This window comes from Copidosoma floridanum, unplaced genomic scaffold (genome assembly GCF_036245765.1).
Source record: "Copidosoma floridanum isolate Cflo_tuat_1 unplaced genomic scaffold, Cflo_Japanese_pri ptg000032l, whole genome shotgun sequence".
Lineage (NCBI taxonomy): Eukaryota > Metazoa > Arthropoda > Insecta > Hymenoptera > Encyrtidae > Copidosoma > Copidosoma floridanum.
Window position 1 is genome coordinate 4348200 of NW_028321909.1, and position 24315 is coordinate 4372514.

Sequence of the window (24315 nt, forward strand, 5' to 3'; positions counted from 1 at the left end):
TGCCAAAACGAAATTGTAATTACGGCATAAAGATATGTGTATACCTTACAAGAAAATTACTCGTGCCGGGAGCGGAACTTCACTGCAAGGTAATGGCGGCGAGATGCGAACAACCTGATGCAAAGTTGGGCAAAAATGGCCAAACACGTTGAAAATGAGAGTCCAACTGCTGGGCGAGAGCAATCCGACCTCTTCGAAGTTCAAACGAACAGAAGGGACCAGAGCTCTGCGCTCGCAAGGGTCCTGCGATTGTCGAGAAACGTCTGTGTTCTTATAAGTAGGGGGGGGGGGCGAGCACACAAAAACAGGTGTATTTGGCGTAGTCTCTTTTCCATCACCTGTCTCACGTGCAGGAGCCGATTCCAGTATATGCCAGTCTCTCTTTTAAATTGAGGCTTGTCTTCTGCTGAGCAGTGAACTTTCGCGTAATATTCACTTACAAGTGAACAACACTTACCGTGTCACTCCAGTCTACTGCGACAGTTCCATTTCTCATTCAATAATTAATCACTATACTTTTATATGATACATCATATCCCCAATCTGCTAGTCGTAAGAGAAGAAGTCAGCTGACCGTGCCCTTCAAAAATTCCGTTACGTGTGCTACGGGCAGCTGTACGGACTCTCTCTTTCTCTCTCTTTCGACGTCTCTGAGTCAGGAAGAGGGGAAAGGGCTATATAAGTAGCTGGCTTTTCTAAATTCCTCAACATATTGAAAAAGTGGAAAATGGGACTGTTGCGGAAGAGTCGTAAAATCAGTAAGTAGTGTAATATATAAGGAATAACTCAGTAATTAAGTCATAAATGTACGAAAGTGAATGGGAACAATAGGATGATTTCTTGGAAAGTTAATAATATTTCTCCACTAAATTTACAGTGATAGGTATGGTAAAGCCCTGTGATCTGGACACCAGGAATTAATACTTGTACAAAATAAAACTGCTTAGTAAATTGTGCTTTGTTTGATCATTACGAAATACATTACAGGGCTGTATGGTATCAGTTAGAGAATTGGTAAATGGGTGCGACAATACAGCCCTACACATAAGTGGCGAGTGGGACTGAGCCAGTAGGCTTTCGTGGTAACCAGGTAAAAAAATTTATATTTATATTCCTACCTTAAGTTATTGATTGTCACGTAACTGAAGCCTTTTTATTCGTTCTATAATTTGACGGGACTCACGAATAGCGGGTAAACTTGATAAGTTAAAAAAAATGTTGTTTAAAAAACCAATACTTGAAATAATTAAAATTTCATCATGTAAGATAACTGAAGAGATCATATTTATTTTTGGATTTAAGTAGATCCAATGGTTTATTGGGAAATATTATTTTAAATATCAATTTCGTTAAATCGCAGTGATAATGAAAATAAAAAAAGAGTCTGCATTGTTACAATTACCTGGAGTTCGATACTATTTAACTTGTTTATACTATTGAATTCAATTGTCTTTTTAAGAGTTAGTATATTACTTGACAAAGCTAAATTTTGAAGTCTTGGTTATAGTATCTAAAATTAAAAAATTGTTAATACAATTATTGGTTTGAAGAAAGGATCCGAGCAATAGATAAAAAAATCAATTTTTCTTACTTTTTACGTGATAGAAAATGCAGGAAAGTTATTTTTTTGATGGTATATTAAAATTGAATAACGAAATGTACATATAATCGTCAATGCAAATTAAATCAAATAACAAAATAATTAAACCAGACGAAGCACGAACTACATATATATATATATATATATATATCAACATAATTAAATAACAACATTATTATAAAGTTTAAAATTAAGATAAGAAAAATTTTAAACTGAGAATGGCTACGTTAGTTATGTGGTTAAAAGTATTGGAATTTCGTACATTTAATATTGTTAATAATAAAATAAGCGCAAGAAAAAAAATACGACTCTAAAATTTTTCATTCACTCGACTCTTTCTTGTATTGTTATAAAAGGAAACTGTTGAAGGGGTAAGTTTTCCGAGTTGAATCAGAATCATCAAATAAGTCGTGATGGAGGCAGTCATCTGAAACAAAAACATTTTCCGTAAGCATTAAATACTAATTTGAAGATAAAATTTCAGAAAAAAATTGAATCATATAAATAAAAGTTTTTTACCCCTTGAATCAAAGAGAAATCAAGATCGATGAATCCAAGAGCTGAAAATTTCAGGGGGTTTTGTATAAGCTGGATGTTAAAGTCTCGAATCTACAAAATAATTTATTTTTGTACATTTGACTAACACATGGTGGTTGTATCTCAGTATATAACGGGGTCTAAAAAATTCTATCTATTGGGTAAATAAAATATAATTGATGTGCTTTTTATATATGTTACGGGGTTAATTGTTGATTTGAAAAAAAATATTTTCTAATTTTATTCACCAGCACATGTCATGTAACAAAATACTTTGTGTAAAATGAAAAATTTTCATTAATAAGTAATTCGATGGAAATTAACCAACGCTATTATTTCCCTAATTCATAGTAATAAATTTACCAACTTCGATTAATTAATTAAATATATGTATTTACATTTTGAAAAATTTTAATTTTTATAAGAATCAAAATAAAATTATATTATAACAAATGCACTATACGAAATTATTTTATGTAATTTATTACAAACAAAGACTAATGAATTTATAGCTATTTACTAGGAGAAAAAAACTAGCCTTAGTTTATTAAAATCAGGTATCATATTCTCTACATAAGTGTCATATTCTCGTAAAAATGATACACTGATAAAAAAATTTTACTTTTCTTTAATCCGCGTTTTATTTGAATAAATGCTAATATGACTGGCATTAAAATTACAATAATTAAATTTTATTTGACCAAGAAATTCAACTCTTTAACAGCCCTTAAATTACAGGACACATTTATCTTAATGTGTATTTAATACACAAAGACCAGTACCTCACTTTGAATGTCACTGTTAATTGTCGGATCATCGTACAATTCGTTAATAACATCTCCAGTTCTAATCGACTGCCGACGACGTATGAAATTAAATCATGAAAATTATAAATAGCCTGTGCATGACAATATATTAAAATAAAAAAGAAATTTTATTTTAAATACAAACCTCTTTTGAACAATAATTACAACTATTGCTGATAAAGAGAATTTTTATTATATAATAGCTAACCCAAATGGAAACGACTGAAGACGTTTCCAAAATTTCTATGCGCGATGCGTACTTATCGACCAACGTAGCGTACATAATGTATAGGTCACCCGTGATTACTGCAAAAGCCGCCACGATCGACAACAACATTTGTACGCCGTACATACTGTCCGCGTCACGACAAATTTTGACCACCAGTAAGTGAATCCGCCTGTCAATTGATGGACAATTATAGTGACGAAAAATTTATTTATTGATAGAAAATTTATATTTATGTTCGAAAAATAACGAGAAAAATTAAAGATACTTGGATATTTTTAAGACGATGGCGTGATTTTTGGGCATTCCGTCAACCATGTAAACATCTAGATTTTTCGATTCCTTAGTTGGAAGGCTCAAAAGACGCTTATGCTGAGGAAATTCCATCGTCGTTGTAATCATGTTTTTTAGAACTTCGTTGACCATTTGAAGTCTATAACGCGCACAACTGCAGTGCAAAATAGAAAAATTTTTACTAAAAATTTAATTTAAGGCATTGTACCATTTTTGCGTATTCTCGTATATGTATAATACACGTACATGAACGATTTCAAACAATCATCGTGATTCAAAATTAAATTAAAACAATAATTTTTACAATCCTTTCTTAATAGTTTTATTTTACTTGAAATTTTAGGTGTCAGAGAGACAAGTCTTTATCACCCTTAAAATGTCGATGTGACAGACATGTGACATGTGTTTTTATCAAGAGGTAAAATTGTGTCATACATACAAATAGAAACATGCTAATAATATGTAATCTCGTAGGAAAGTCTTGAAAGAATATTATTCGGGTAATACCAAACTGTCCCACAATAACGCTATTATAGTTCAATAGTTGAAAAAAATCAAAAACATAATTCAATGTGAAATTTGATGTTAATTTTCATGAAATATTTAGGTACTCTATGAAATCTCGTGTGATTTTATAGCAGTAAAATTTTATTATAATAATCATTCTTTGAAAAGCAACAATATTAATAAGCAATCTTTACTTTTTCATGTACAGAAATTATACATGATCCAATTTTTTGTTTTTACTAGAAGAATAAATTACATGTTAATAGTTTTTTTACTAAGAAAACTCTTCGAAAATGTCTGTTTAATTATACACATTTTAAGGGGGAGTATCAACTTGCGAATGCAGACGTTGAAAAAATATCAGTCATCATATAACTATAATGACTATAATGATATTTAATTGCAGTGAACGTGATTACTTGATGAGTATGTGACTAAAATATAATACATTTTAATTGCGTACCAAAGTAATGACGCTTACTTTAATGAAAGTCAAAGTTCATTGTGGAGACTGGTATTTTCTCGACTTACGGAATAGTAGTTGTCCCTGCTTTACTCTTTCAATGACCTTAGGATTGTTAGCAAAATTATTCGTAATTTTCAAACCAAATTTCATGAGCACTTTTATTATTTTAGACTATCTCATTAACTAACCCCTTCACTTATTTTTTGGAATTTAAACAAGGTAATCATTAAAAAATATTTATTTTGCATCAATTATATAATTGCCTTAAATAGATAATTTTTATTTAATAATCTGAATTCTTAACAAAATTATATTGTTTTTTGATAAAGTTAAATTGAACGTTACGATTGATAAAATTCCTTTCTGTTGACACAATACATTGAAAATTTGGTAAGTAACCCCTAGAAAACGTATCACAGTTATTTAATAAAACTTGGTAAAAATCTATAAAATAATGGTTTCCAAGTCTGGTCATTTCAAGCGGATCAGCTTAAAAACCGAGCACAAATTCACTTTAAATAACCCATGTAAGATGATTCCTCGAAAAGTCGTTCACGTGCATGAAATTCAAAACAAAATAGGTATACTAATCAAGGAAGCGATACGTTCTTGACAATGTTCATAAACGTCAGGTCAGCGATGAACATGATGAACACGGGGTAAGACATCGTGATGGTCATCAAAAGCCTATGGTGCAGCGGCACATCGTTAAGCTCGATAAACGCCGCGTTGAAGCCCATTATTAAAAACGTGAACGCCGAGTTGGCCACTATACTTCCGATCTGGCGCTTGAATATCTGGCCGCGGACGTTTTTAATGCCGATCTGGTTCATCATGTCATCGATCAGTGCAGCTTTCATCAGGCACTTGTGCAGCGACTTCAAAGTATTCATACATCAAAAATTTGTTATAGTTAAATATTTCATAGTGTTACAAGGAGTACACGTAAACATGTATACCTGACTGCGGAACCAGCCCAAAGTAAGCGTGACGATGGTGAGCAGGATGTGCGCGAAGAAGAATATTCTGATCGGCAGAATTATCCTGGGCGCGTCGTAGAGGGAGAACCCGTTGGATTCCGAGTAAGTGAGTCCAGCGAGGACGCAATACGTGGCAAGTAACATCGACGTGTAAACGAAGCTTATGACCGGACGCGGTTTCCCGAGTGGGTACTCGATCACGCCTATGCCAAAGATCCAGTTGAACATAAAAATCGGCACGACGGACGACGTTGGTGCGTCGCGCGTTGTGATCGACATTGTAATTTTCGAGTTTTGGTTGTTTTTTTTTGGAAACTTTTACAAGTAATTTTTTTGGCACGAATATTTTATTTACCGAAATTTGGATTTTCTTTTTTTTTTTTTTTTTTAATTGGGGTGAGTCACTAGTGTTCTCTTTAGGAAAAATAAAAGCAATAAACTCGTGCAAATACAATTCTTACACTACGCTTGGCGTCGTTTCTCTGCTCCTCCCTTCCCTTAACTTAATAATTGTAATCGTAGCCGCCAGAATAATAACACGTTCGTATTAGAAAAGCTTTCATGTAGATTATTTTCCCGAGAAAGTTTACGAGCTTCCCCGGCGAAAAAAGTTGCGTGAGATATCGATCTTAGATATTTTTGAATGATACTGGTATGCGGGCACATGATATTATAAGCATAATTTATCAAAGCACTGTCATTAACACTGATGACGAGTGCATGTATTTGGATGCATTTTTTTTTATTACAAGGTAAATATTTTAGTGCGATTAAATAATACTTCCATGATTGTAGTCACCAAGTTTTTCAAATGATTTTGCTTTTTTTATTAAGAGAAAATTTTTACATTACTAATTGGGGTTTTTTCCAAGCTGAATAATAATCAGCAAATAAGTTATTATTGTTCCAAACAGCTGAAATCAATTTATTTTTATTAAAAACATGTATATCTGGCAATTTTAAGTTACTGACAAATTTAACAATAAAGGTTGAGATGTTGATTTTATATTCATACAAGGTTACGGTGAAAAAGGCAGTAGCTTATTTTTAAAATTGAGTAGGATATTATCGAAATGTATCGTTTATTTATTTGTTTATTTAGAAAAATCCAGGGGTGAAATTTCCTGTAAACACAATAGACATATGGGTGTAATAAATAAAGCACATAATATACTTATATATAATAAAAAAGTACAAATATTAGATCTTATGTATGAACCAAAAAGTAAAAAATAGTTTGTCATCGTAAATGTGAACTGACAAAAGCCGGAGTCACCAAACTATTTTTTTGTATAATAATATACAACATTGGAGATCCCTGCTTATCTGATAAGTTGTGAAATGACAGAGTACCCAAATTAATATAACTAATAAAAAATTCTTTGCGATTCGGGAACGAAAAATCCTCGTGACGAACAGTAATCTTCGAAAACGCCTTTATAGAGTATAAAGAATCGTAACAACATTGAAGCCTAAAAAGTACATGTGGCTGCAAGTGGAAAGTATGTATACTTGGTATTATCTCTAAGCTGATAATAAAATTATTTGCAAGTTATAAGCTTTTTTTTTAACTATATTATCATAGTAAACTATACATGCTTTCCTTTTAAAAATGGTCCTCGTATTGGATCTTCTCTCTTATTGCAGAATTTAAATAATGATTTTATTTGTTCGAGCAACATAAATTTTTCTACGCAAAAAATGGAACGTATAAATGAATTAAATTATACATAAATGAAAAATAAATTTATTTTCGGTTCTGAGATATCAATCCTGTATCACCGACACCCCTACGTATAATATTTAATCACTTGAAGTATCTTTGTGAACACGGTTCAATTCCAATCGGCATGAAAAGGCTCATGAAAAATAAGCGAATCATCTCAACCTTTGAACATATCTTTTCAAAATCCACTTACCTTGAATCTCAATGCACAATCGATATCTATAAAACCGTGCGCTGTGAATTTCAATGGTTTTTGTATCAATTGCAGATTAAAACTCCGAATCTGCAAGAAAATTATTTTTGAGAAATAGTTACAACGAAACAGTGAGTCAACACAAGTAAATGTACAGAAACCTCAGCTCGAGCTTCTTCCGGGAGAAATTCTTCGTCGTACAGCTTATTGATGACATCTCCAGTCTTGCCCGACTACAAACAAAAATCGCCTCAAGGACATTAATATGGACTACGGAAAACAAAAGTAAAATCAAAATTCTAACCGACTCGGCACATGAGCTACAGATCCATGAAACGAAATACAACTTTAACGAGTATAAAGTCATCAAGAGAAACGTAACTACAATTGACTTTTCAACCTCTTGGTGCGGATATTTATTAGTTAAAACGACGTAGGTGTTGTAAATCATTCCCGTCAGTATTATAAATATCGCTCCAATGGATATAAGTAATTGTAGGCTGTAGGTGGCGTTTGCCTCGTGGCATCCTTCCATAAGTTTTAAATGAGCATATCTGCATATAAGAATAATTTTGATGGATAAATTATTTTTCACGGATAAAAAAATGTATGTATATTACAATAAATTGTTACTTGGCTGTTCTTATTAGGTGGTAATAGTTTTTTGTTACAGTTTCCTGCGATTCAAATCCTAATCTGATTTTTTTATGCAGAGGACAATCGATTGTTCCCGTCAAAGAGGTTTCAAGTTTTTCGTTCAATTTTCGGAATTTGTAATGTACGTAGCTGATATATGTCAAAAATTAATAAGATTTTTCAATACTCACTTTGCAAATGACATGATACAATAAAAAATAATAATAATAATATACTCACCCTACAAGACTCGAAAATGTAGAATCCGTAATAAATATTAGAGTCATCGGATATACTAGCGATACAAAAGTTAGTATTTTCATTTTCATGGGCAAATTTTTTGGCAAGCAAGTTATGTAAATAATTCCAAGCATTCCTATGGTACATAAAAAACCAAAACAGACTTTTATTGCTTGAACCTTCGTTACTTTGGTGTAAGCTTTTGGTATGCCAATACTTTCCATCAGATTGTCTGCCAGTTCCAATTTAGAGAAACACCTCTTTATGCCCTAAAAGTATACAATAATACACTGACATTGCAAAAACTGCTCTACACTCCAAAAACCCCTTCCCTTAAAGTTAAAATTGGGATCTTGCATGAAAAATTCTAAGTGTTTGTTCCATTTTATAGATTGTAAAAAAATATTGGACACGTATTTTTTTTTTTTTAATATAAACATGAATTGACAGAGATGGAGCACGTTAAAATTCAAGAGTGGGGGTAAAATACGTCATAGGGACACAAAAATTGTGAACTTCGACTTGCTGTATCTTTGTCAATTCATGCTTATATGAAAAAAAAAAAAAATACGTGTCCAATATTTTTTTACAATCTACAAAACAGACCAAATATAATTTTTCATGCAAAATCCCAATTATGCAAATAGCGAAAATATATTGATTTAATATTAGTAAAAAATTTTACTGTACAAAGACTGAAAGTTCAATCCAATGTAAGCATTATATTATATTCTTATTAGCAAACTACAATAAAGAGATGAGAAAAAAAAACTTACTTTACTGTTACCCCATCCCAAGATCATCGTTAAAATTGCGAGTACACTTCTCAGCCAGAAATATACAACTCCTCGTAGGTCATTGTCATGTATTGCAAACAATTTAACGAAAATCGGATAGGTGATCAGAGCGACTGTCGCAAAAGCTCCCAGCTGAATTGAAGAGTAAACGAAACTAAAAACCGGATGTGGATTGCCGATCGGGTACTCGATCACTCCGACTCCAAACAGCCAGTTTACTATGTATATAGAATACGATAGTCTTGAAAATTTCTCGGATTCCGTCATTTTTCGCTGCTTATCGGTATATTATTTTCAATTATTCGCGATTCACACGCACATACACGCACACTTGACGAGGCAATAAATCACGTGTGATAATTATATAAACGCCCGAATGCGCTTGTTTCAATGATTGTGGATATTTTCAATATAATGCACAAGCATCGCAAACGAAACTTGCAAATGGTCGATATAGTTATGAATGTGTTCGAGTCTATTTCATTGTAATTTGCAGCTCGCGTGAGAGATACGAGTCAATATAATTAGTTTTTAACGACACGAGCACATCGCGTAAATGTGTAATGAAGCATGCTATGAAAAAAAAAAAAAAAAAAAAAAAACTACATATTACGGTCGTGACGCCATATATAGCTGGCGTGTCTGTCTGTCACAACGTATTTGTGTGTGTAAAAAATCTCATCGATTGTACGAGATATTAAATATTTCCACTAAACGAGATTTCACGGGGCGTACGATGAAAGTGGCATAGGATCGATTTAAAAACAGCAATGGATGGTTTTTTTTATCAAACCATGATGTACCTAATATGATACGATGATTTTATACTTGTGAGAGTAATAACTGTGCAGTGAATAAAACTTGGTAGTCGTTGTGGTTGGCCAATTACTCGATTATACCGATTCTAAACATTATATGTATATATAATTCATTCATTATTTAGAATATTGGGTTTTCCAATTGTTTAATAGATTTCATCAAACAACTTTTTCATTTTTATTAAGAGTACAATTTCTGATTTGAAAAATAGATTTTAGCCAGTATACATATTTAATGAAAACAAAACTTTATGATGAATGTTTAATGCATTGAAAAATATTTTACTTACATTCATCACTTTTGAATAGCAAGAACGAATAATCGCTATTTTTTTTAATATTTTACTCTCAGTACTGTTGATTAGAATAAAGAAAGAAAAAATGTTAGAAAAATTATGACGAAACATTCTCTTCATCCATACAACTTAAAAAAAAGGTTTTCAAAAAACTTTTGGGTGTTTTATCACAGATATCCTGAAGTAAACAATAAATAACTTCAGCTGTACAGAAGAAAATGTTACAGACTAACCAAAATATTCTTATCAGGACTTTTACATTTTTTCGATCATCACAGTCTTCAGATGTTCACAGTTTTGAAAACTATTTCAAAATTAAAATATTTACATACTGTTATTCACATACTATTTATTCGCATTAAGTTAATTTTCTACCAGATAATAAAAGTAATAAGTAATCTAATAAAAATTTTTAATAACATTTATTGACACCGATATTGAATTTTTAAATTTTGGGAATTTTCAGGAGAGTGTAGTATTGCTATTGTTGTTGTGAGTGAAGTACTAAAAATATTACTTTACGTCATTTTTATTGCATCGGAAGGTTTTACAAATAAGAATAGTAAGTAATCATTGGTAGAAATAAATTAATATTCAACACAGTTTTAGAGAATTGTATACTGAATATAGTTTTATATGATTCTTCTTTTGCAATATTTAGAAAAGATTGAAATTAAAATGTGGCCAAGTCTTATTGAAAAAACTATAGGTACTCTTACATAAGAAATTCCGTGATTTTTTCCATTCATTTTAGTGGCTTGAGACTTAAATATGAGCTTAAAAAAATTTAAGCTTCTTCCTAAAAACAAAGTACGGAAAAATATTCCTTTCGTACAAGTAAATGTACAATAAAATTGTTTGAAAACTTTGTTAAATTAATAATGGAATTTTGTTTCATTTTTTTAGAAATAAAAAATAATTCCAATAAAATTTTTACTCATTAAAATATAAATGATATTTAAAAAATTGTATTATACACATGCAGAGTTAGTACAGAATGGTCAATATACGTTTCAAGTAATTGTTTTTTTACTAATATGTTATATAGTGACGTAAACATCAAAGGCTGCACTGCATTCACGAGTATAATACATTAGTGGCCAATATATTGAAAATCTATTCTTCAACTCAACAAATATGATGTATGATACATTATAATCGATGTTCCTAATATGTAAATTTACTTTTCTTTTAAACTCTGCATTTTAGATAATTATCATGGGTTGAGAAATAAAGCTACAAACTATTTAGGATTTTTTATTATTTTCTTTAGTTACAATGACATTTATTACAATTTAGAAATAGTTCTAAGTTTTTGAACTGTAAGCCCTGGATTGTTTCTATGATTTGCTGCTTGTTTCGTTATCCGATGAAACCTCAACAAGCGCATTAGCCGCTTTTATCATGTCTGGTTCATTTTGTATCAATATCATCAAGTACGTTGTAACGGAGCCTACAAACTTTTAAAAAATATATCAATTAAAAATTACAAATACAAACTATAAATTTTAAGAAGATGTTAGTGGAACGTACGAAAAATATGAAAACTAAATAAAAACTAGAATGATTGAGCGAAAAAATGTTAAATATTAAGTAAAGGTCACTAAATTTACAGGATAAGTAACTGAAAGTAAATATAAAAAATATATCAGCAGGTTAAGGAATGAGACAGTATGATACAGTAGATGGAAAGTTTAAATTAATAAAAAAATATTGAACTATTTTTGGACATGCCAACTAAATTTAAATAATTTACCCCTCTCACAAAACCAAAATCCAGAACTATCAAACCCGATGCGGTGAAATACAAAGGGTGTTGCATTATTTGCAGTGAAATTTGATGAATCTGAGGAATGACGTCAATTATATTTAAGAAAAAATATTATTCATTTTATATACAAATTTAAGTCTATTGAAAACCTCGTCCGTAATTTTTTTCTGCCATCTCGAAACTTGAATTTCATGAGCTAATTGACTTGTTTTTCGAGACTGAAATAAATCGCATCAGAAATAAATAAAATAGTGCTTGGTAAAACGAATTTCAATTATATGCTAAAACTACCTCTTCTGAAACATTAACCGTTACCCGAATGACACACATAATCCTAAATATACTCATGGCGATCCATATCCCAAGTGTATAGAAGTGATGTATTTTTTTAGCTAATGAATAGTTCACGTCGATGTAAACGACGTAAGTACAATAGCCAAACCCAGTTAATAATAAAAAAGTGGCTGCCATTTGTAATGACAGTTGTTTGCTGAAAGTATCGTTAACTTCTCGTGACATCGCGCACAAGTCCAAATGAAGTTGTCTATAATATAATGAAGAATTAATAAAAATAATTTTTCATCCATCAAACTTTACATACTTATTTTCTGCTGGTTATAAAAATTGAAAACTTTTAGTGTGTAATGTATTTATTTTACAACGTAGAAAATTGCACATTTTCAACATTTAAACTGCTTAAAAAAATTAATAACACAAAACTAAATGGATTACCTTACGATTCGTAGTACAAATTCGATATTATTTCGATTTTTGTTGTAATGAACTGGTTGCACGGTAACTTTATTGATGTACTTTTTCATTGTATTTTGATATTTATTGTGATTTTTTAAGTCGTCCAGCTGTAGTGCTGACGATGTTGCACTTTGAACAACTGAATTCAATCTTTCGAATCTTGTACCCAAAATACTAATTCACAAAATTTTTAAATTTATTTTAAGTTTGATTCAATAAAAAAAAACATGGGTGATAAAACTTACTAAATAATTAAATAAAAATTCAGCTCATTAGTGAGGTTTAATATTAAGGGGAATTGAAACAGTAAAACTCTTACGAGCATATCATAAAAGTCATCAAAGTAATAATATGCGATGGCTAAGTCACTGCTTAATATAACACAACTACCAAAACACCAAATGAAAATGGCTTGCATGCACAAGTCGAATGTCGCCTTGTATTCTGGATCGATTCCAAAAATTTCCAGCGTTTCGTCAGCAAGAGTAATTTTTTTCGCAAAAGTTTTTACTTTCTGTTAAAAAATTATAAAAAATACACCACAGTACTGACTTACGAATCATTAATTAAAAATTACGTTTGCACAAAAAATCGAAATAAATCAACTTACTTTGTAATTTTTAAACCCCAATATAGTGGACACGACGGCAATGAAAATATTACTCAAATGAATTATTCTAATTGTTGTTATCATCGTTTCGATGGCAAAATAATTTATGTGAGACATCCTCCGGAATTGCCAAAAAAAGTAAACATAAATGATGCTCCTGACAACAGCGTATAGTATGCTCAGCTTGGGCCACGGTATTCCGATCGGCATCTCAAAGATCGTTAGTCCCAAAATGCCGTTGTAAAGGCAAAGTGGACGCAAAGCGTTTAATATACTTGTCACGTGTTTCGGCATTTTCCCGTTGATTTGACTACAAAATCGATATAATAATTATAAAAATCAATCGTTGTCGTTACTTAGGGAGTTCGGCTCATCGCAACTCATTCCGTAAGGTATAAAGTAAAGCGTTAAAGTATCGAACGAACGCGGTGCGTGATCGTATCGTTGAAATGTTCGTACGAGACGTTATCGAGACGGAGGGTTTCTACATACTGTAAAGAGGATGTGCGAGACCCTGAGTGTCAAGGGTTTAACGAGTGAGAGTCGAAGGTCACACCTGTGCGTGTATATTTTAATTATAGTTCCTGCGAACGTGTATATTGTATACTAACACTGTTTTTGTTTGGTATATCGATGCGAAGGCTTTTTGTCGGTCATTCAGTTAATTTTTAATGAATATTCCAACGAAACATATGTACTACGTAAAATCGTTTTATTTTATTTCAAATAATTACCATTTGTGGAAATAAAAATTATTTCTTTTAACATGTACATAACGTAAAAATTAAATAAAAAAATAAAAATTAATAATCAAGAAATGATAAACGTAAAAAAAATCGTGTCTGTGCAATTATAAGAATTTTTGCCATAACCAATTGAAACAGAAGGTACTCAAATATTTCACAAATAAACTAAAACAGACAATTGAAAAATTATAAAGCCAAAAAATTTTTTTAATACGTAACTGATGAGACGAATTGTTCAGAAGGTACTTAAATATTTCACAAATTAACTAAAGCAGACAATTGAAAAATTATAAAGCCAAAAAATTTTTTTAATACGGTACTGATGAGACGAATTGTTCGTCTCTGATATTTTTCTTGATGCATTAAAAAACCTTTATCTCAGTTGAATGAGGTTCCAGTGGTTGGCCAAAAAAAAAATAAGAAATAGTCGTAAAACAATTATGATCGTTATGAAAATTTATTTAAAGAAAAATTTTACTTCAAAGGAAAAAATAAATACATTACACACCTAGTGAGTAAAAATAAAGGATGTCTCAAATATCTCATGTTCATTTTTAAATATGTGACAGAGATAAGATCTTAGAAAGCAGTACCTTTGTTTCACGTGACAGAACAAAAGTAACTAATTTCGCCCTGTAAGCACGAAACAGATTAAATCGTGTAATTGTCTGGAGCACAATTCCTTTATGCATTGAAATTTCTGAATACTTAAAAACCAAATTTCTTTTTTTCCAGAATAAAAACATACATTCTTTTTACTGAAAAAAAAAAAAAAAAAAAAAATTTTCCTATCAGATAAGTGCCACACACTTCGGTTGATTTTATATTATCCAAAATAAAATATTTAAATACTTTGACTTTTTCTTGAAATTGGGTTATTGGATGAAAAAAATTTTAAAACAGCAGAGAACATCGTACTTTTCTCATAAATATACACTATGTTGCTTCCTTACCGGAGAGGGGTCAACGGCACGTTCACATTCCAGTGTGCAAAAAGTAAAAAATTTAGGATGCTTCAATTTCCCGTCCCTCATTAAGTAATGTATTTCCCAAACTCTTGCCTATACACACTCCCACGCATTTGTCACAATCAGCGCAACGAAGACAGCAATCGAGAGCCGAAAATAAATCCCCACGGGCGCGTGCCGCGGTTCATTTTCAGGCTGCCAAAAATTGTTGGCGGTACTTATAGTCAGCGGTCGGTTGGCAATCGTCGAGAGAAACCCCCGCTTCGGTCGAGGAAACATGTAAATGAAGCGTCTCATCGAGGGGTTGATTCTCTCTCGTGCGTATACATTGTACAACCAGTTGAGAGTCGATGGGCGGCGATGTATGGATTCGTTCGCGCGCCTGCGCTCCGAAAGTCCGAAATATCGAATCGACTCGTCGGAGCGCAGCCCACGGAGCTCCTTTTTTCTTGGCTTGCAAATTAATTTCCAAGGATCACATTGTACACGAGCTTACGCTTATTCGGGTTTGATTTATGTGTTTGAACGGGCTATGTGTATATACAATATCATTGCCTAGGACGCCTCGTGTGTACTTTACTGGAGTTTAGGGCTTTGCAGTACCAAGGCACTACGAGATTAAGGAGAAATATATTGTCTCGGTTGTAAAAAATAATTGTATTGGCAAGTCTAATCCTTGTCTTGTTAAAGTTTTAATGAGTTACAGTCTTTGTTTTATAATATCGTTTTGATGTTAGCAAACAAGTATTATTGGTATTATTGGATGGGATTCATAATTACTAAGAAAAATCACTAAAATTCCTCTAAAGTCAAAAGTTCAAGCGAAAAGTTACCATTGAGTATCTCAATCTCTGTTCACTGATTTTTAGCAGTTATATTCTTTGGTATGCTTTTACATAAAGTTAGAGAGGTTCTTTTTAATTCAAGCTCAGTAGAAAAATTATTTACAACTTTTCTGACTGGATTTCGGTCAGTAGATTATGTAACAATCATTACTGTGTTGAATTTGTTGTATGCCATTTATTGTAGAGCTGAGTTGTGGAATTACGTTTGTTTCGACTGATTGTAAAGACGTAATTAAGAAAATTTGACTTTAACTGTAAAAAAAATTTTGTAATGATATTTCTATTTAACAAAAAAAATTTTTAATATTTAAATAAATGTTTTTTAAAAATACGTCTTGTTTTTATTTAGTGCCTTTATAATAAGTATGTAATAATTGTTACATAAATAAAATTTTCTGTTTTACGCCCATCAATCTACTTTTTATTACTAATTCATCATGATAACTCATGTTTTTAAAGATTTCAATATAGATAAATGATTCCAAGAAGTACACTATTAAGTAATTTATGTGTATATCATGCATACGATTTATCTATAGTTATCTATCTAAATTTAGCTTTTTTTTTTTCTTTTAATATCTATATTTTTAATGAAACTATGACGCATCTTTCAACAGCTAAAATCAATTAATAGTTTCAATAATAATAATAAAAATAATAATAGTAATAATAATAATAATTATAATAATAATAGTAATAATAATAATAATAATAATAATAATAATAATTAAAAATAACTTATTATTTTTTTGTGAGGAAAGTTATTGAGAAATGTGAAAATTAATAAATTAATTTGGCACGCATCATGAAGGCAAAATAAAAATAAGCTATTTTTCAATGCTTTATGGGATTTTTTTTTTAAATAAAATAAATGTTTCTGATTTAATATTGAACATTAATAATCGTTGTCGAAAGATAAAAACAAAGTAACATAAACTATCGCTTAGCAGCTTGTATACATATTGAAACTATGTAAAAATAAAAATTTTTTTCACGTCTTGCAAACTGATGTTATTTTTTATATTATTTTACTAATTAGAAAAATTTAGCGCAATTTAAAAATCTTGTTTTTAATTGCTTTCAATGTCGACAACTTAATCCACAGAAAACTTGAGAAATAGATATTTCTCCACTATACCTTTTTTAATCAGTGTTTTGTAAAAAATTAGAAGCAGATAAATGTTGGTGACAAGAGTTTTTAAATGAAATTTTTATTTTAGTTAAAAAAATTAATATTGACAATATTTTGTGGTAATGAATGAAATGTAACACTTGGTTATTTACTGTAAAACTTTATAAACTTCAATTTCACCAAACTTACGATGTACATTGTTTTTCGACCTATACGTGTTAAAATTTGTGATGCCTCTTTCAAAGGCTTATTCAGGAAAATTAAGTTTTATTTTTCCGTCTAACTATGTACGTATTTCTAGCTGCTGATGTTTTGTAAAATTGCTCATTCCATTAGTCTATATCCCAAATAAGTTAAAATGTTTGGCTTAAATTATTATTATAATTAGAATTTTTATGAAAAATAATACGATCCAATGGTGCTTGAAAAACAAAACAGACCCTAATTAAAAATCTTATAAATTAAAATTACTGCAAACAAGTGACCAAAAAAAAAACAAAAAAGCAAAAAAAAACAGTGAATCAATAAGCATTGAAAAAATAATCCTCGATGATTTGGTTTCGGAAAAATGTATTGTACTTTTGATAAATACATGAAACAATAACAACACCGAGCCAGCTCGTGCTCGTCAACCCCTCCAGTCCAAAACTAAAGTTTCAACGAAACGACGTCTGCAGCATCAGAAACAAAAAAGGCTGTATCGGTCTCCACATATCCCTTGAAATCGATCAACCAGCGCGCGAGACAGAATGAAGAGAGGGAGTGGTTGGGGGGGGGGTGAATTAAGGGAGTCATCCTCGAGCGTCGATCCGTGAAGTTGGCCCTTCCGGTAATCCCATTCTTTTTCACTTAAGAGATAAAGAGAGGCTCGAGCGCTCCCCCAGGAGCTCCTGGACGCCCCGTCCCTATATGCGATGGAATTAGCTTGAAATGGGATTCTACGAGGCTCGAGCCAACATATGTCCGAGTCATGTAGTACACCGCGCCTCTTTTTCGCTCGGACGCCCGCGCGTGGATTAAGTACGACGACGCATATTGTTTATTTGATAAGTGAATAATAATTAGGTTTTTGCATGAAAAATTCTATTTGGTCCGTCTTGTATAATTTAAAAAAACAATCGACACGTATTTTTTCTTTATTCTTAAAAATAAAAATTGAAAAATATATAATATAGTATCTGAAAATATGGTATTTTAAAAGTTACAGAAAACACCATTATATATGTGACGTTGTAAAGTATACATGACACATGCATGTCTACAATTAAGTAGGAAAAAAATGAGCCCAGAAACGTAAAAAACGATTTAAAACTTTCAAAAACATAGCTTTTTGAAAAAAGTATCAAACATACACATAACCTCAAATTACGTAGAAACCTTTACATGAAATTCGCTCGAAATTTAACGTTGTCAACATAATACCAAAAGTATTCCGGAAAGTTTAAAGAAAAAGTATTTATTTTTACTCGAGTTACAGTAAGAAACCAAAATAACTGTTTTTCACATATGTCATTGTGACGTCACATACACAAGGACAATATAATTATATGAAAATAGAGAATCTTCAAAGGGCTATATCTTATCAAGTTTTCAATTTAAAGAAGAAAGAAAAAATACGTGTCGATTATTTTTCAAAATTATACAAGACGGACCAAATGGAGTTTTTCCGTCTTCTAACCTCAAAATAGCACCTTCGTCGCTTGATTTTGGGTTCTCAGACGGAAAAATAGTATTCAAAACTCGTTCAAAAAGGCTTCTTTACGAACCTCCTTTCGGTTCGTAAATCGAAGCCTTTACAAACTCGTACGTAATAGACTATTTTACGCAAAAACCTAATTACCGAGATCGAGTTTTGTTTCATACTTACAGCGGTGCAATGACGACGATGATGGCCAAAAGTTGAGTTGCGAGTGCACAAGGTAAGTATTGGAATAAACTTTGGAGATGGTTGTGGTACTCGTTTCCAATCAATTCACAAATGGCCGAGTTGCGTATCAAACGTGATTTATTCCAAATAAATGATCCAAAAAATATCTTTCGTACAATACGAAAAAAAGTTGACACTTGAAACTTAGGTATGTATAAGTATGCTGGGGTTTACAAAAATATTAAAATCAGTCGTAATACGACGAATGCGTGGCGTCGACTCGTCGTGAAAAATATTCTTTGATATTCGTCTAGTACGCGGACTTGGGCACAATTATTTTATACATTGTTTAACACTTTGAAAAAAATTTGTTTCATTATTTTTGCGCTGGATATTTTTTTCCACAACCTCTTGCGGTATAAATTTTTTTGCACTAACAAATATTGCATTGTACTTTAGGGATAATGAAGTTTTTTTTTAATATTTGAACAAACATCGCTAGGTATTTTGTTTATTTATATAATGCATTATTCAGGCTTAAAAATTTTTGAAGAACAAATTATATAAGAAAAACAAAAAGTGTCCAGCCCAAATAATGCATCACATATTTGGATGAAAAAAAAAAAAATTACACCTCCTAGTATGCATGCCCAAGTCTGCTAGTACGCACAAGTTACACCATTCTTTATCTTGTGTTGTCACGACTACACGTGATTCACTTTATCGGCAACAATTAACAGTTCCATGATTCTATTAATACACCGTTTTTTTTCGTGTCAAAATATTTTCCTCACTCTCACCTTCGTGTCACAATCGAACGAGTATTCATCCAAACTATACAACCATATGTATACATAATACTCCATTTTACAGACAAAGCCCACACTCTCACAACCCGCGCAAATGAAAAAAGCTGTCTAAAATATGTACACATCAGCTCTTATTCGCAATATTGTCGAGCTCTTCTCGGTCGTTGCATATGCACAAAAAATCGCGCTCTGCATCAGGAACATTTATATGTGTATAGTATTTGGTTTGATTTTTATTATTATTTTTTTTTTATCTCAGCTAGATGAAGAATGTTCGAATGGATCACGCCTCGAGGACGTGGTTGAGGTACGCGATGTAGCAGATGGCCAGCCGGAGGATCTCGATTTTCGAGAGCTTTTTGTCCGGCGGTAGCGTCGGCAGGAGCTTGCGCAGCTCCGCGAATGCGAGATTGAACGCCTCGACGCGCACTCTTTCCCTAGAAAAATGTTTTTTTTTTTTTTCGTACGACACAGGTTTTTTAATGAAAATGTTCATGGCTTTCATCATCATCCGGCTTTCGGGATTTTTTCAAAAACTATTATATTCAAGTTGAGAAGGCTTCATTGGTCGATAGCCGTATTTCAATCAAACGTAAGTATATGTTTCGAAAAGGGGTATTTTGCGTTAAAAGAATTTTTTTCCGAAATCGTTTTACTTGTTGATGCTAATAATAATAGTGAAATAAAAAAAAAATTCAACGATTTTTATCAAACATATTTAATATTTTATTCGATTTCAATTTTGCAAGGTATATTTTTTACATATCAACAAATACAAGCTGATTGTAGCAGTAATTATTTAAAAAAATATTTAAAATGCGGAGAAGCACAAGTGGAAAAACTGATGTCTTTGTTTAAAGAATCGTATGAAATTTGTGCGTGTTTGGTGTTTTTAAAATTTTCTTGGACGAATACACAAAGCTATTTAAAATGTGAGATGAACATTGCTCAATTGGCTAGGCTAATAAATGTAATTTAAAATAGTTCAATTGGCCAATAGATGTAAAAACACTTTTCATTCTTAGTTACAATATCAAAATTATTGTTATAACTACTGAAAACTAGTTACAGACAAAAGCACTTTTTTTTCAACGCATCAAACACACTCCACGAATCTGTTTGTTTGAAGATTTTTTTTTTTCATTTTCTTCAATCATTATATTTAAATAACCCTATGTTCTTGATAAAAGCACAGTCATTTATGAATGTTCAAATAAAATCAAAAGCGTTTGTGGAAAAAAAAAGTGAAATAATCGCACAATAACGTACTTACCTTGTCGCGTGCGCAGTTCTGTACTTTTGGGTGGCCCGTCGGCGTCGACGTCTCTCCTCCCTGGACAGGATTCCCACAGTTCCCGACGACGACACTCCGTTCCCGATCCCGTGCCCGTTACTCGGTATCGCGTTCTCTCTGTCTCTGTTCGCAAAAAATTTCGCATTCATCATTGTTGAGTATTTTTTTTTTATACAATTATAGCGACGAAAATTTTCAAACCTTTTGCGAGTCTGAAGACTCAGGTTGCAACAACTTGGGATCGGAAGTAGAGCCTCTCTTTCCATTTTCACTGGCCTATCGGGAGATAAAATCGTTGGACGATGAATTTTCTGGAATACCTCAGCGTTATTTTTTCCAAGTGCTATAGTTACGCTCAATTATCTCGATTCCCGGAGGAAATGGTCTTCGAGCAAAATATGGCATAGTGGAAGTGAAAGGGGTGAGCTAATCCGATGATCGGACGGGCAAATATTTAACTCTGGCGCGAGTGCCGAATTATATTTGGTAACGGGATTATCTCTAATATTTCTTTGTTTTTCGCGTTACGAGCAATTCCACGTAAGAACTCTAGTTGGGGGATCTTGCCAAGTTGAATGAAAAACTTTAAGGAGTAAAAGACTTTTATCATCTGTTTTCCTCAAAGTGTTACGAAAAATTTGCTAATGTTATCCAAGTACAGTTAGGTGTAGGTTTTTAATGAATTGTGGCGTTAATCTCAAAACAAATTTTTAGTTTTCTCTGTAACTTTGGGATGGTAGAATTTTTTTTTTTAACAATTCCGTGGATTTCTTAAGAGTACAGTTTTAGCTATTTGTAATTATGTTTTAATTTCAGCATCAAACTAATTTTTACTTATTAAAAAAAGGTTTTCAAAACCGAATCTCTATAAATGATGTTTCAACTGATTGGGCCATAAAAAATTCATAATATATACTAGGATGTCCGTTATTTCCCAAATTTTGTCTTCATTGTAGTCTATGATAAAAATTCCAATAAAAGCTGAATAGAAATTTAATTAAGTCGAGCCACCAGATGCGTTTTGTTTTTTCATTTAAATAACATGAAATTCTTAGTGGCTTTAAGAAATAGTTTTTGAACTCTTGTAATAATCTTTAATTTGCTATTAAGTGTCAAATCATATTGAGCATAGTTAATACTGTTTACTAAATTTTTTTTTTTTTTTTGCTTTTTGAGGCAAAAAAGTATTGATGACAACTCTAAAGAATAAAACAAAACACCTAAATTTATTAAAAACTATAGAATATTTTAAAAAATCCTCTAAAAAATTCAGAAGATGACTATAACTCTAATCAATGTGATTTAATAATTCTTAATAATATAGTTGAAAATCCCATATTATCACATGGAAAATAAAAATGCATGTGGCAACATGTATTAATTCAATTTTTATTCAAATTTTATTATGAGGTTAATAACTAAAGTTTTTTTTTTTTTTTTTTTTTTTTTTAAGAAATCGCATACATGCAACTTAAATGACCTACACCATCGTTACAAATTTTTCCATGACCAATATTCTTAAAATTAACGAGATCAATCATAATTTCCATCCCCACGGAAAAAAGAATGGCAAACCCTGTACGTACAATAAATAACCCAAAGTCATGTTTTAGGTCTCGTATTGGAAAATAACCAGCTTTCCGTCAACGCCCAGCAACGAAAACAGTCCCATAAAAAGCTCCCCTCGAAGGAAGCCGTGGAATTATTGAACAAAACGCGTGGCAATAATGTAAAACCCGCGGCATGAAAGTTTAACCAGCGACCCCAAGCCGGCGAGAGAAAAGCTTCACCCCCGTCGACTCCTTCAAAACACCCCAAAAAATCTCAACAAGAAAAAGACGCTCCCCAGGGAACTTTAAATCGCCAGTTTCGATTTCTAGGTATTGCCTCGAACGATGCATTATTGACGAATGCGGCGACGGCTATTTCGCCAGAGTATCGGCTGGGCGTAAAAAAAATAAGGAAGAAAGGTGTTCTCGAGGTTTTTGCATTATTCACGGGGTCGCGAGATTTCCGTTTTTATGGGTGAGCGTGTCAATTGTCCCGTTCGGTTTTCATCGATTTTCTAACGCGTCCTTTGTTTATTTGTTCGAGATTTTTATTCATACGTTGATTGTTCGATGAAATTCCTAGTTTGTTACACGTGGTGGTACGCAATCGATTTTATCATCTTTTTTTTTTTTTAATTGCAAAGAATACAAATTTCCCTCAGAATCTGTAAAGAAAGAACTTTTCGCTTATTGTAAACAGACCTGGGTCCAACAAATTTACAGATTTTCAAAAAATTCAAAGTAAAATTTTTTTCGACAGTCTAATGCACCGCGTTTGGTGGAAACTTTTTTTTCATCACTGTACTATAACGCATTGCTTTTTAGAGGGTTCGTTTTATTATAAAGTCTTTGAACAGTGTTTTCTCCTAAATTTATACATCCTCCCATTATTTAAGCTGAAAAAAAAGTTCAAAGCCTTGTCGAGTACTGTATCATAACCAGTGATAAAACATTTGTTTTCAACACAAATAATACATTGTATTGGAAAAAAAAAAAAAAGTTACACGATGTGTTTGAAAAAGCACCTATGCTCAAAAGTCCGATTGCAAGTAATGCTTGAGCGGTGCGGGTGTCATACATCCTGAATTTAATAATTAAAAAAAAAAAAAAAAATGATATAAAAGAAAATTTCGTATCAGCTCGAGCAAATAACTTACCAACACAATGCAACAACGATAACTCATTGAGCTTTAATTAATCGTCCGTCCAATGAAGTTTCGCCAACTCATTTTTGGTAAACACAAAAAGTGATAAACTTGCATCCACCCGTACAATGAGCGATCACAACTTCACGTAACATCCATCGACGACGACGAAAAGAAGAAAAAAAAAAAACTAAATCACAATATAAACATCACAGTACTCGAAGAGCAAAGGATACAAACAATCCCAAAGCGAAGATAACAATCCGAGCTCGTGGCTCGAGGAATCAATCGCGTCTGATAAAAATCTCGCCTCTGTACGGTCGCAGCATCCGCGTCCCGACTCTTCCCGGAGATCCCGCCCTGCACCTATGGCGGACCAATGGTGGGCTGGCACAGCATCCGGGAGGAGCCGCCTTCCGCTTGCGGGCGCCATTGTTCTGAAACGCGTTGTGTATTGACTGCGTGGCGGCGAAATTAACATGGCTTTTTTTTCCCCAAAAGAAAAGGGAGTACGAAAATTAAGTTTTTCGGGTGCGGTTAACTCTGAGGTGTTATTGGGATGTGTTTTCTTTCTTCATTTTTGGTGTTAATAATGGGTTTTTTTTTTTATTTCATTGAGTTGAAGGATGCTTTTTGTGTGGTTTTTGGCTTTAAGAGAAAAAAAAAAAAAAAAAAAAAAAAAAATAACTGATAAACAACAAAT

At 32.1% G+C, this 24315-nt stretch overlaps 2 protein-coding genes across 2 annotated transcripts; both read right to left on the reverse strand.

The window, feature by feature from the left end:
* Positions 1–1910: 1910 nt before the first annotated feature.
* Positions 1911–13550, reverse strand: LOC106642622 (uncharacterized). Its single transcript, XM_023391193.2, has 17 exons — positions 13257–13550; positions 12892–13160; positions 12626–12820; positions 12185–12437; positions 12043–12111; positions 11879–11968; positions 11499–11582; positions 7497–7568; positions 7336–7425; positions 6269–6330; positions 5396–5576; positions 5031–5314; positions 3438–3617; positions 3089–3341; positions 2920–2991; positions 2120–2209; positions 1911–2027 (listed from the first exon to the last, which is right to left on the reverse strand). The coding sequence occupies exons 1-17, from the start codon at positions 13548–13550 to the stop codon at positions 1911–1913; spliced, it is 2655 nt and encodes an 884-aa protein (XP_023246961.2).
* Positions 13551–19906: 6356 nt separating this feature from the next.
* On the reverse strand, positions 19907–23663 carry LOC106642623 (helix-loop-helix protein 15). Its single transcript, XM_014357452.3, has 4 exons — positions 23625–23663; positions 21119–21193; positions 20897–21040; positions 19907–20060 (listed from the first exon to the last, which is right to left on the reverse strand). Exons 2-4 carry the CDS (start codon positions 21181–21183, stop codon positions 19907–19909), a joined length of 363 nt encoding a protein of 120 aa, XP_014212938.2. The 5' UTR covers positions 21184–21193; positions 23625–23663.
* Between the last annotated feature and the right edge of the window lie 652 nt (positions 23664–24315).

Bases quoted from the DNA above. Each gene is read 5' to 3' on its own strand.
- LOC106642622 (XM_023391193.2), bottom strand. From the start codon at position 13,550: ATGCCGAAACACGTGACAAGTATATTAAACGCTTTGCGTCCACTTTGC. The intron at 11,583-11,878 runs GTAAATTATTTA...ATTTTTTAAAAG, and splicing joins ATTTTGGTTTTGTGAGAGGG to TTTGTAGGCTCCGTTACAAC. The intron at 5,315-5,395 runs GTATACATGTTT...AATACTTTGAAG, and splicing joins TGGGCTGGTTCCGCAGTCAG to TCGCTGCACAAGTGCCTGAT.
- LOC106642623 (XM_014357452.3), bottom strand. From the start codon at position 21,183: ATGGAAAGAGAGGCTCTACTTCCGATCCCAAGTTGTTGCAACCTGAGT. The intron at 21,041-21,118 runs GTTTGAAAATTT...TTTTGCGAACAG, and splicing joins AGTCTTCAGACTCGCAAAAG to AGACAGAGAGAACGCGATAC. The intron at 20,061-20,896 runs GTAAGTACGTTA...ACATTTTTCTAG, and splicing joins AGAACTGCGCACGCGACAAG to GGAAAGAGTGCGCGTCGAGG.